At 41.7% G+C, this 13,495-nt stretch overlaps 1 protein-coding gene across 1 annotated transcript in view; it reads left to right on the top strand.

Moving 5' to 3' along the window:
• Positions 1-13,495, top strand: part of TRAPPC12 (trafficking protein particle complex subunit 12) — a 200,321-nt gene that overhangs the window by 159,613 nt on the left and 27,213 nt on the right. Inside the window, exon 9 of the mRNA XM_040348664.1 lies at positions 11,566-11,664. Coding sequence (XP_040204598.1) covers positions 11,566-11,664 — 99 coding nt within the window. The remainder of the gene's footprint in view (positions 1-11,565; positions 11,665-13,495) is intronic.

Genomic DNA, 13,495 nt, shown 5'->3' with positions numbered 1-13,495 from the left:
TCTATATGGTGAAGGACATACCTGGCCAGCTGGGCTCACCATGCACTTTCAGAAGTCCAGGGGGAGGGGCTTCCACTCAGATCTCTGTTACTACTACATTGCTTCCTGAGCATACAGGCTGCAGGGTCAGGGCATCAGTGGAGCTTCCAGCTTCGCACCCCTCTGCTGGCTGAGGAATACACCACTGCCTCCCTCCCGAGTATACAGACTGTATTGGGCGGGGTCAGTGGAGCTCCTGGCCCAGCTTCTTCTCTGTTGGCTTGAAAATACAGTGCTGCCTCCTTCCTGACTGAGCATACAGACTGCATAAAGCAGGGGTCACAGTGTTGGTGACGTTCCCGGCCCCGCCCCATCTCTGCTGGCTCGGGAATACAGCGATGCTTCCCGTGTCCCCGGTGCACTCTGCATTGCCATTATTGGGTAGCATGGGCTCATGGGGCAACTACTTTGGGCCCCACAGCAAAGACGGGGCCCAGGGCAGCTGCCCCATTTTCCCCACTTTAAAGACGACCCTGGCTAGAAGCCTGTGTGAAGTGGTTTTCCAATTGATGTATTTTGTGTAAGAGTGGGAATACTTGAAACCTCAATCTTCCCCCCCCCCCCTTATATCTATCTCCACTGTTACCAAATAGGATAAAAACCGCAGTAGAAAGTCATTTTGACTGTTCTTCACTTTACTGAAGTGTTTTATTGCTATGTTTTTCCATTGGGAAGATTAGCCTTCCTTTCTGTCCTAGTGATAGAATTAGAAGCCAGAAGAGACTGGACATGCCCTGCAGTGAAACAGTATTGGGAGGAGGTGCTAGAATTGACTAACAAAGTGGCGGCGGCTCAACTGCCCTTGGCAATGGAGGTCTGTCTCTTGGGTATCATTGAAAACATTGTTACATCCTCCGCCAAGCGTACACTGATCAGCCTGCTCCTCTTTTATGCACGTAAGAACATTGCTATGCACTGGAAGAAACCCACGCCCCCCTCCCTGGTACAGTGGAGACGTCTGGTGAACGCCAGCCTCCCCCTGTACAAAGATACATACTTCAATAGAGGCTGCCCGCAGAAGTATGACAAAGTTTGGAGGGCTTGGTTGGCGGAGTCCGAAACTGCTGGCTAAACAATTCATGTAGACCTTACCTCTCCCATTTAGCCTGAGTCCCACTGTTGGCATATGTCGGGCTGCTGTGTCGGCACGCGGTGATTGTGTCATGTCAGTGACTAGGTGCACCCTCTGCTCCCCAGCAGTCCTTACTTTGGTTATTGAAGCACACTGTAACAATGAACTATAACGCGTATTCGCTTTTACATTGTATGCATATTTGAGCTGTGTAACTCTATGTCCTATCTATTTTGTTCTTCTTTCTGTACTGTCTGAAAAACTTTAATAAAAACAATTTGAAAAAAAAAAAAGAAGCCAGAAGAGACATCGGCAAGGAAAATCTCACTCTTCATTGACTAAGAAAAAATATGTCTGGAGTTCCGCCATCTAAGCTCTTCCCAATCCAGGTTACGTTGGATTAGGTTGGGGCAAGTTTACTGTAACTGATATAGCAGTTATGGTAGAAAGTAAGATGGAAGTATTTGGAGAAAGTACATTTTTTTTTATTTTTTTTCCACTGGCCTCTCCTTTCTAGTTTCTATTTCTTTCCTACTGTACCGTAGCCCATTCTGCTTTAGCTGTGGGATAGTCATGAATAACTATTGCTTCCTGTTCATTAATATCAATGAGTGTAGCTCAAACCTCACCATCCCCATTCTTGCCAAGGCCTCTCTTCTACAGTTAAAGATATGTATTACATTTTGCAGTACTTGGGGTGCATTTATTGTTTAAGAGTAAAGAAATAGGACTTTAACATTATCTTTTTAAATACACTAAAACTTTATGAATGTGGGAAAAGGGCCTATACTTAAGACAAAGCCAATAGGTAGGCAGAAGAGGTGGCTGCCTTGGGCACTTCAGCAGGAGAAGTGTGTAAATGAGCATGGTAAAAAACTTACACTGCTAAGGTAGTTTTGGGTGCTATAGGACCTTGTCTTGACATCACTTGTACTTGTATATCCTGCTTATTTGCAGTGCCCTTTTGCTGTTTTTCTTGTTCTTTTCCTGTAAAAACTCCCAGTCACCATTAGAGGGAGCTAAAGGCTAGAGAACAGCTTTGTATTAAGATAAATTGGCAGTTCATCTTTTGTCTTTTCTAACCCTGACTTACCCTTGTTTGTTGGCAAATCCAGAAGCCCTTGCAACTGACTTTTTTATGTGGACTGCAAGGGCAAGTATATATAAAGGAGAAATATTACAAGTACACTTATCCTTCAAGACACAACAGAACTATGCAGCATAGTTCTGTTGTGTCTTGAAGGATAAGTGTACTTGTAATATTTCTCCTTTATATATACTTGCCCTTGCAGTCCACATAAACAAGTCAGTTGCAAGGGCTTCTGGATTTGCAAACAAACAAGGGTAAGTCAGGGTTAGAAAAGACTGACATGCACTGTTATCTGTGGGACCTTATATAGACAGGTGTGTGCCTTTCCAAATCATGTCCAATCAACTGAATTTACCACAGGGGGACTCCAACCAAGTTGTAGAAACATCCCAAGGATGATCAGTGGAAACAGGATGTACCTGAGCTCAATTTTGAGTGTTTATTTTATTTTTAAAAAATATATATAAATTTGCAAAGATTTCAAACAAACTTCTTTCATGTTATCATTCTGGGGTATTGTTTTGTATACTTTTGAGGAAAATAGTGAATTTAATCCATTTTGCAATAAGGCTGTAATATAACATGTGGAAAAAGTGAATACCGCATTTATCGGCGTATAACGCGCACTTTTTTTCCCCTTAAAATCAGGGTGAAATCGTGGGTGCGCGTTATACGCCGATTCTGTCTTTGTCGGCTGTCTCAGAGCGCCGCCGACAAAGGCCGAGCTGAGTGTACTGGGCACTCGGCCGTGCTCGGCTCCGCCTGCAGCCACGCCAGAGGAGCCGAACACACCGGAAATCCGGCTCTGCACAGCTCGACCGAGGCGCCAAACTCAAACAGACGGACGCCGAACAAGGCCGCCGATGGACACCGGGCAAGACGGCAGACGGACACCGACAATGCTGGACGGACGCCAGGCAAGGCCGCAGACGGACGCCGGGCAAGGCCGCTGATAGACGCCAGGCAAGACATCCAAAATGTACGTTTTTTTCCTTTAAACTTCCCTTCTAAACTTGGGGTGCGCGTTATACGCCGGCGCGCGCTATACCCCGATAAATACGGTACTTTCCGGATGCACTGTATATACAGCGGGTAAAATCAGTATTGAACATTTCACCATTTTTCTGGGTACATCTATTTCTAAAGGTGCTATTGAAATGACATTTTTACCACATGTCGGTAACAATCCATGCATACAAATCAAAACGGATACATTCAGAAATGAAGTTCGGTTTAATAAAATGGAATGACACGGGAAAAAGTATTGAACACATAAGGGGATGTGCGAAAAAGTGTGGAAAGCTAAGACGCCAGCTGAAATCTATCAGTAATTAGAAAGCAATCCTGCCCCTTGTCAGCGCAATTTAATTAATATCAGCTGGTTCAGTCTCAACTGATGGCCTATATGTCTCATTACCAAGCCTATATGTCTCATTACCAAGGTGACACACAAGAAACATCTCATGATGGGTAAAAGCAAAGAGCTCTCGCAAGACCTTTTGCAACCTTATTGTTGCAAAACATACTGATGGCATTGGTTACAGAAGGATTTCTAAACCTTTTGAATGTTCCAGTGAGCACAGTTGGGGTCATATTTCCGAAGTGGAAAGAACATAATTTCACCATAAACCGGCCACGACCAGGTGCTCCTTGCAAACATTCTGACAAAGAATTATCAGAAGAGTTGTCCAAGAGCCACGAAGCACTTGTGGAGAGCATCAGAAAAACCTAGAATTAGCAGGTACAATTGTTATAATGAAAACTTTAAGTAATGCACTAAACTGCCATGGCCTGTATGCACGCTCATCATTCAAGATACCATTGCTAAAGACAAAATATTTTGAAGCTTGTTGAAGTGGTTGAAGGTAAAAAACCTGTGTGCAGCAGCCCTCCCTGAATGGACACACAGCCGTGGCTCAGGAGTGCACCTGCTTGGTTGTCCCCAGAGCAAGCTGCTTGCTGTGGGGGCAGGAGGGAGGAGCCAGGAGTGCTGATGTGGGACCTAAGAAGTGGAGGTGTCGGGTTGCTCTGTGCAAAATCACTGCACAGAGCAGGCAAGTAATAACATGTTTTGTTATTGAAGAGGAAAAAACAAAAAAAATACTTTGCTATCGCTTTAAAGTTTGCTGCACAACATTTAGACAAGCCTGTGAAATACTGGGAGAATATAATCTGGTCAGATGGGACCAAAATTGAACTCTTTGGATGCCATAATACATACAATGTTTGGATGGATAAGTATTTGCCTGTATTTCTCAGCACTGGGGTCACCCTTGATCCTGAACAAATCTCCAACTCCATTTGTAGAAATGCAGAACTTGCAAGGAACCTCCACCATGCTTCATTGTTGCCTGCAGGCAATCATTATTTCACCACTTGCCATCCCTTCAGTGAATAAACTGCATCCTACTACAGCCCAATATTTTAGATTTTGACTCATCAGTCTAGAGCACATGCTTCCATTTTCTGCACCCCAGTTTCTATGTTTTCGTGCATAGTTGAGTCGCTTAGCCTTGTTTTTGGCCACAATTTTTGCATGAAGACCTTTTATGGCTGGAATTTTCTGGACAGTAGATGGGTGAGCCTGGGTCCCACTAGTTTCCTCTAGTTCTATGCTGATGGCACTGCTGGACATCTTCAGATGTCGATGGGACTAGGTGTCCTTGGCTGACCACTGTGTCCTCAACATTGCCCGATCAATATTGTCCTCAATGTTAAGAAATACAGGCAGATACTTGTCCATCATGCCATATCATCAGGGAGGAATGTGATTGGCCACAAATGTATTCTGCAGCGGAACAACTCCTCCAAACATACAGCCAATGTCATTAAAAATGACCTTCAGCATAAAGGAGTCCTTGAAGTGATTGTTTGGCTCTCATGGAGCCCTAAGCCCTAACCTCAAGCCCTAACCTCAACATTGAGTCTGTCTGAGATTAAAAGACAGAAGGAAGCAGCCTACATGATCTGTGGATAGTTTTCCAAGATATTAAGAACAATCTACCTGGCGAGATCCTTCAAAAACTGGTCGCAAGTGTACCTAGAGTTGATACTGGTTTGAAGCCAAAGAGTAGTCACACCAAATATTGATTTGATTTCCATTTTCTTCTGTTCGCTCACTTTGCAAATAGCTTAAAATAAACAATTTAAAATATATATTTTTGAAAACATTCTTACTTTACAGCACCTCCCTAAACGTTGGCACAGTACTGTGTGTGTGTGTGTGTGTGTGTGTGTGTGTGTGTGTGTATGTATGTGTATGTGTGATATATATATATATATATATATATATATTATATATATATATATATATATATATATATATATATATATATATATATATATATATATATATATATATATATAATATTATATATATATATATATATATTATATATATATATATATATATATATATATATATATATATATATATATATATATATATATATATATAAATATATAAATATATGTGTGTGTGTGGTTTTCAACACGTCATGATTAACACAGAGCTAGCACAAAATTCCTTCCATACTGCAGTATATTATTGTGAATCTAACCTTGAGTGGCATCCCATCATCTGATTTGTATGTGTCTAGGAAAACCTTCATTTTTTTCTTTCTTTCTTTCTTTCTTTTTTTTTTTTTTACATGCTTCTTGTGCATCCTCCACTCTTAGGGAGAATGCATGCAATATACATTTGCCTTCCTCTGTCCTGAGAGAAGATTTTCCCTCATTAAACCCTCATTAATGGTCATAGAGTGAAGGGCTTGGTCAATAAAATTGTTGCTTGACTTTGACACAAGCTGTATAGATCAGCAACCAATCCTGCACCCTGAAGAAAGGTTCCTTGGCTAAACAGATGTGTTATGTTTCAGGGTGGGCTTCTACCTGTTCCAATGGTCTTCTGGCACTCATTAGGTGGTCTATGAAAGCATCCTCAGTATATTTGTCTTATTTGTGAATGCCCTACATTGCAAGACTTCGGGCATATACTGGAGTCAGATAAGAGGAAAAAACACAGATCTTTGCTTTAATTCACCATTTTTCTGCTCTTCCTCTCATCTGAAAGATGTAAAGATGTTTCATTTGAGCTCTGTATTTCCCAGGTGATGGCTCCATTATCTGTGTGCAATCTATGTATCCGGAGGAAGTTTGGGAGGTATTTAATTTGTAGGAGATAAAATGTGCCGCTTGCTCCTCTGCTCTTACAATAATTACAAAATGTACCGTATCTCGGAGGGTGCTAATCTCCTTGTATAATAGATCAACATCAGATGTGAGAAACTCAAATGAGAGGATTTATTGAAGATGGGAAATGGGCCGCTTTCTCCTTATCTGAATAACATAAATTGCGCATTCCATGTAGACGGAAGACTTAAAGGGACACTGTCACTTCTTCTTTAATCCTGTCCTGTGCTTTGCTTATTGTAAACAGAGAATATATGAAGTTAAATGAGGTTTAGGTTTCAGGCTGATATAGAGATTGCAAGTTCAAAATAATAATATAGTAGTTTGGTAGTTTAGGTGTGATTAAATAGTAGTGTTGTAAGGAAGCATATCGTACTGAGCTGCACCCAGTATTGTGCATGCTCCAGGATTGCCTTTTCTGCTGATTTAAGGTAAGTGTCCAGAGGGTTTATTTAGGATTTGGAAGAAAAAACATGAGGAATACATTTTTTGAAAGTGTAGTTGGTCTTTAGTCCTTCTTCTTCAGAACTATGCTTTGTGGTAATGTTGGTTTTACCATGATTATAACCAGCGCCACTCTGTGCGGTACATTTCTCCGCCATTCATTCATAATGTAAAAGTACAGTAGGTTACCACAAGCTGTATGCCTTGCATTACGGTGTGCCATGTTAAAAAAAATAGGGGAGAGGTTCTCAAAATGGCAAGCAATATGTGCTTTTCTATATTTTTAAGAAACTTTCAGCTTATTTAATCTCAACAGCTATATTATGTTTGAGATGTTGGCGAATATATTTCAAAGCAGTTCAAAGTTTAATAAGTTGGACACTCTTATTGTTAAAGATTTGTCATGCTATATATTAAGCAACCCATATAATAGTCTTAGAATTGATTTCAACTTCAAGCTTAAGAAAACTTTCATAGAGCATTTCTGAAAGATGCTAGATGTTGGTGGCTTAGAGACACCTAGCAATGAATTGGGGAGGCTGGGGGGACATGTTTAGATGTGTACCACCTACAAAATCACTGGGATTTTTGGAGGGTTGGAGTGATCATAGCATGAAGTCAGTGAGGAAATCTAGAATTTTATTCCCTTTTTGTATGATTTCCTGCTGTGAAACGCATTTCAATAAGCGTGTTTTTTTTTTTTTTATGTGACTTATGTTTGAAATCAAGAGATTGTACAAAAGTGTACAATGATGTGTCCTCTAGTCAATGTTGATGTGCAAGAAAGATATTTTGTGTACTAAGCAACATAACCTTAAGCTCTGCTCGGAAATTATTTTAATATAAAGAATTTTTTTAATCCTTTGAAATATAAAACCATCATTTTTAAATGTGAGAAATGTTATGTTCTTATAGTTAATGTTTCTTCTTATACCAGGCCTCGACAAAATCCGGGCGCCCGGTCGCAATTGTGACAAGAAACCTGGGGAAGCTTAGGGCTGCAGACGGCCGAAAAGCCGTGGCCTCAATTACCGGCCGGTGCGGGGCACGATCGCGGCAGGTCCGAGCCCGCCGATAATTGAGACCTGCGGTTTTGCGGCCTTCACGGAAGGAAGCAGATGCCAGCAGAAGGCCACAAAGCCGCGGCCTCAATTACCGGCCGGCGCGGGACGGCCAGTAATTGAGGTCGCGGCTTTGGGGCCTTCTGCAGGCCTCGGCTTCCTTCTGTGATCTGGCGCCATCTTGTGGTGGCTGTTGGCATTACAGGTTGCATTACATTACAAGTAGCAAAACGGCAGTTCTAAAGTGTTTTGTTGACTGTTTTTACTGCCATCTCCTTCCCTCTAATTAGAACCCTCAAACATTATATATTTTTTTTCATTCTAACACCCTAGAGAATAAAATGGCGGTTGTTGCAATACTTTGTAACATCGTATTTGCGCAGCGGTCTTACAAGCGCACTTTTTTTGGGGTAAAAATACACTTTTTATAATAAAAAAATAAGACAACAGTAAAGTTAGCCCATTTTTTTTTTATATATTGTGAAAGATAATGTTATGCTGAGCAAATTGATACCCAACATGTCACGCTTTAAAATTGAATCCGCCCGTGGAATGGTGACATACTTTTACCCTTTAAAATCTCCATAGGCAACATTTAAAAAATTCTACAGGTTGCATGTTTTGAGTTACAGAGGAGGTCTAGGGATAGATTTATTGCTCTCGCTCTACCAATCGCGGCAATACCTAAAGTGTGGTTTGAATACCGTTTACATATGCAGGCGCTACTCACGTATGCGTTCGCTTCTGGCTCCTAGATTCCAAGCAAATTTGTCAAACCCTGTCTTATACCATTAACGCCCCAATTTTATAGTATAAAAAAATCTTTCTATGTATACTTAAATTCACTTTTAAGTGGAAATCCCATTTTTTCTATTGTAGCTGATTCACATCTATTGATCACATTCATTGATCACATCTATTCATTGTGATTTACTGTGTTTGTTAGTGTAGCCTATAAGGGCCCATTCATGTGTGTGTATTAATAGTAATGGCTTTCTTCTGGCGACTCGATCATGCAGCCCATCTTTCTTTAAGTGCCTCCTTATTGTGCATCTTGAAACAGCCACACCACATGTATTTCACCTGAAGTTATGTGTTTTTTTTCTTTGCATTTTCCTGGCCGTTGTGGCTGAAATTTTAGTTGGTCTACCTGACCCTGGTTTGGTTTCAACAGAACCCCTAATTTTCCACGTCTTAATTAGAGTTTGAACACTGCCAATTGGCATTCTAAATTCCTTGGATATCTTTTTATATCCCGGTCCTGTTTTATATAGTTCAACTACCTTTTCCCGCAGATTTTTAGAAAATTATTTTGCTTTCCCCATGACTCAGAATCCAGACACATCAGTGCAGCACTGGATGAAAGATACAAGGGTCTGTCAGGAGTCCAGAAACTCATTGACCTTTTATACACACACACACACACACACACACACACACACACACACACACTAATTACAAGCAAACATATCACAGGTGAAGGATGGTTACCGTTAATAGCCATTTAAACCCCCTTGTGTCAACATCACCAGGGTATGTAAACTTTTGATCGGGGTCATTTTGGAGGTTTGTGTTGTCATTATGATTTAAAGAGTCAACACAATTGATTGATAATAAATGGCTTCTGCCAAACACTAACCATGAGTGAAAGAAATTATTTTGTGTTATCATTTATATTCACTGAAAAATGGCCAAAAAATCATAAATTCTGATGACAACTGTGTGTGGAAGGATTTGTTTCATCTCTGTGTATCACCTGAGGATAGTCCCTCCACTATAAAGTGGTTGTAAAGGCAGAAGGTTTTTTCATCTTCACGCATTCTGTGCAATACAATACAAAGCATTCTGTCTGCAGAAGCCCCCCTCAGCCCCCTAATATTTACCTGAGGTTCCTCTAGCTCCAGCGATGTTGTAGGAATGTCTGGGCCGTCTGGGACTCCCCTCCTCATTGGCTGAGACAGCAGCGCGGTGCCATTGACTCTTGCTGCTTTCAATCAAAGTTGGTCAGTTAATGAGAATAGAAAGTGGGTGGGGCCAGATCGCAGCTCTGTGTCTGAATGGACACAGGGAGCTGTGACTTGGCTTGGGTGTCCCCATAGCAAGCTACTTGCTGTGGGGGCACCCAACAGGAGGGAGGGACCCAAGAAGAGGAGGATCAGCGCTATAAAAGTACCTTTTAATAATCTGCTCTGTGCAAATCCTCTGAAACAGAGGAGGTAAGTATGACACGTTTGTTATTTTTAAGTAAAAAACAAAAACGAGACTTTACAATCACTTTAAGATGCAGGTTTTCTTTTGGATGGGGCTACAACCTGAGGTGCCAGTTCACACCTTTCGTGAACTGAGTGATCGGATTGGTTAGGGACCCTTGTTTAAATGCTGTTGATTTCCCATAGCGAGTGATGGTTTCTGTGAGTACCTTCCCTGTCCCCCCTATGGGCATAAATATGAAGGCTTGGCCAAGTGTTTGTATTTATGGGATAGCTGTTTTTAGTGACTGAGGATAATCAAACCAAGCCTGCTGCAAGATCAGTCTCTCCGTATCGGCTTGTGTACTTTAGGAGTTATTGTGGGCACTCAGTGGCAGTCTATCTACATGCTGTTCACAGTGTACCAGTCTGTGTGTGATTTGTTTGTTCATCTCAAGTTACTGCTAACGAAACACACTACATTGTTTGAATGCTGCTTGTTCTTTGCAGGTGCATTTACCCCAAATTGAGGGCAATCCATCTAAAATTGACATTTTGAGTAGACACGGGCTTCTTTTTTTTTTTTTCTTTTTTTTCTATCATTATTGTTGTACAGTTTTATATAGCGTCAGGAGTTTGCACAGGTCTTTGCAAAATGAAGGCATGCAGTATTGCTACAGTACAGTTCAATACAAGAGGAATCAGAGGGCCCTGTTCATTAGAGTTTGCAATATAAAGGGGAGGGTCAAGTGATAAAAGGAAATAACTGTTGGTGATGAGCTGCTGGAAAAACTAAAAGTTTAGGTGGAGGCAGGATAGGCTTCTCTAAAGACAGATTTTAAGGAATCGCCTAAAGTTGCACAGAGTATGAGATAGTCGGACAGATTAGGGTACGGAGTTTGAGAGGCTCTGGAGAAGTCCTGACGGTGATCATAGAAGGAGGTGACAAGGGAGCTAGCGAGCAGGGAGTCTTAGGATGAGTAAAGAGAATGGTTTGGTTGGTATTTTGAGACAAGGTTAGTGATGTAGCTGGGGGCCAAGTTGTAGATGGCTTAGTAAGTTGTTTTTAGAATTTTACATCGGGGTGGGAAAGGAAAGAGCTATGAACTCCTGGCAAGGAATCTTTTCAACCGAGAGATACAAAAACCTTGGTGATTTCGCTCACTAGCCCCCATCCATAAGGAGGATATTAGTTTTGGGTGGACAGACGCTTTGAACATTTGATGTGTGGTAGGCCGGCATTCACCATAGAAATATGTTTACAGTAATCGGCAAAAATGTTGAAATAGAGCTGAACTGTGTGCAAAGATAACAAATTGCTGGCACCCCGTGAAACGCATCCGTATGGCAGTCTGCATGTTGCGGGAGGGGGAGCCGATTTGGGGAGGTTGTTCAGGATAAGTCCAGGTTTAGTTGTCTGAAAGTTAAAGTAAAAGAAATAACAATAATAAATTGTCTTTCTCCTCCGCCCTTCTGCAGGATTACGATCTGGCGGTGGAAGCCTATCATGCCGTTATAAAGTATTACCCCCAGCAGGAGCCACAGTTGCTGAGCGGTATCGGAAGGATTTTTCTTCAGGTAATTGCAGAACTCACAACCAGTCTGTTTTCTCCCATTTAGTTATGTGGTCATTAAATAACGTGAAATATAGCCGTAGAGGAGCCACAGGGGAGCTCATTTTTTCTGGTGTTCATCCTGTAAATCGGACATTACAATTATTAGCTAATGATTAGTAGGCTGAGGAGCCTGCCTGGGAATGATGCGCTGATGCCAGATTCTTTACAGGTACAGAGCAGGAGCTGGTGAGATCTCCTAGTGGACGGAGAAGGAGGGGTTCTGCTCTGTGTTACAGAGACATGTAAGCTCCAGGCTTATGAAACTCCTCTGTAATCCCCTTGTCAGAGTTACTCCAGTCTCTTACACAGCCTGGCATATCAGTCTTGACAGGTGTCCACAATCTCTTGTATTACTGTGGCAATGCTATAGGCCTGCAGCTGACTGTGACCTTCCTGGCTTCAGCGGGCCATACAAGGCCACAATCTATTTTCCTGTCTTATGTGCTGCATTCCCAGGAGATTCTGCCGGTGCCATGTGCAGAGTCTGGCCTGGAACGCACAATGCACAGCTATTTATGTACAGAGTATTTAGCTGGAATCTGTAAGATACTGTTTAATAAATGTGTGAATGCGATCACGTGTAAATAATCTCATGCATGTGTTTTTATAGATCTGCTGAGTACAAAGGTATAAGGTGCAAAGCATTAAACCCCAAATGAATAATATTTAATGCATATACAGTGTAAAAAAAAAAAAAAAGGTCAATAGGTTGGTTCACACCGCTGGGATGCGGGTTCCCACAGCACATGTTTTTCTGCGGCAATTTACAATGCCCTATGCGAACTGCTGGGAGTGTGAAGTGTAAGTTAAAGTGGAGTTCCACCCATAAATATAACATTACATCAGTAGTTTTAAAAAAAATTCATTAGTCCTTTAAGAATTTTTTTTTTTTTTTTTAGATGCCTTCAAAGTGTTGTTGCTAGGCAGAATAGTTAATCATCCCTCTTCCTGCACCTAGGTGCTTAAGCTTCCTAACCTACACCGCACAGACTCCTGGGAATGTAGTGGGTGTAACTTTCCAGGAGTCTGTGCACTCCCCAGTCTCGAAGAATCATGTGACTTGGACAGTACAGGTGCTGAAACCTGATCTGAAACCTATTACACTGCTAGTGCAGCACTGAGCATGTGTGAGATCTGCAAGGCTGAAATCCAGGAAGTCATACAGTCTGGCTTCATGATGCCCACACTTAAGATGGCCCCAGTCAATTTCTATTTTATAAAGTGTCTAAATGCTGTAACAACCTAACAAAACTGACCTTAGTTTACAGGCCAACTTTACTAGAATACATTAAGCTTGTGTATTACAGGGGTATTTATATTTAAAAAGTGAAATTGTGGCCGGAACTCCGCTTTAATGATAGCCCCAAATCAGTTTGGCAGGAACAAAGATTGTCTCTGGACAGCCGCACTCTGAACAAATTGTAGCCCTTTTATTGAAAGGACAGCACTACAAGTCACCGCAAAATAAAAGCGAACTCTGACGCGTTTCGCATAGCTATGACAGCACTAGTTTCAGTGCAAAACGCGCCAGGGGTCAGGTTTTATTTTGCTGTGACTTGTAGTGCTGTCCTTTTAATAAAAGGCTACAATTTGTTCAGAGTGCGGCTGTCCAGAGACAATCTTTGTTCCTGCTTTGTTAAGTGCATTGCCTGCACCCAATTGTCTGCAACGGAGGATATTCATCTGGGTTCCCACCTGGAGCGGCTATTCCCTTTTCCCCAAATCGGTTTGCACATCGCAGTGCGATCTGCAAACTCGGACAAGAAGTTGCACAGAAATTGCACGTGATTTGC

The sequence above is a fragment of the Rana temporaria genome, chromosome 4, assembly GCF_905171775.1.
Source record: "Rana temporaria chromosome 4, aRanTem1.1, whole genome shotgun sequence".
In the NCBI taxonomy this organism is placed as follows: Eukaryota; Metazoa; Chordata; class Amphibia; order Anura; family Ranidae; genus Rana; species Rana temporaria.
This window is presented reverse-complemented; position numbering and strand designations above follow the sequence as displayed.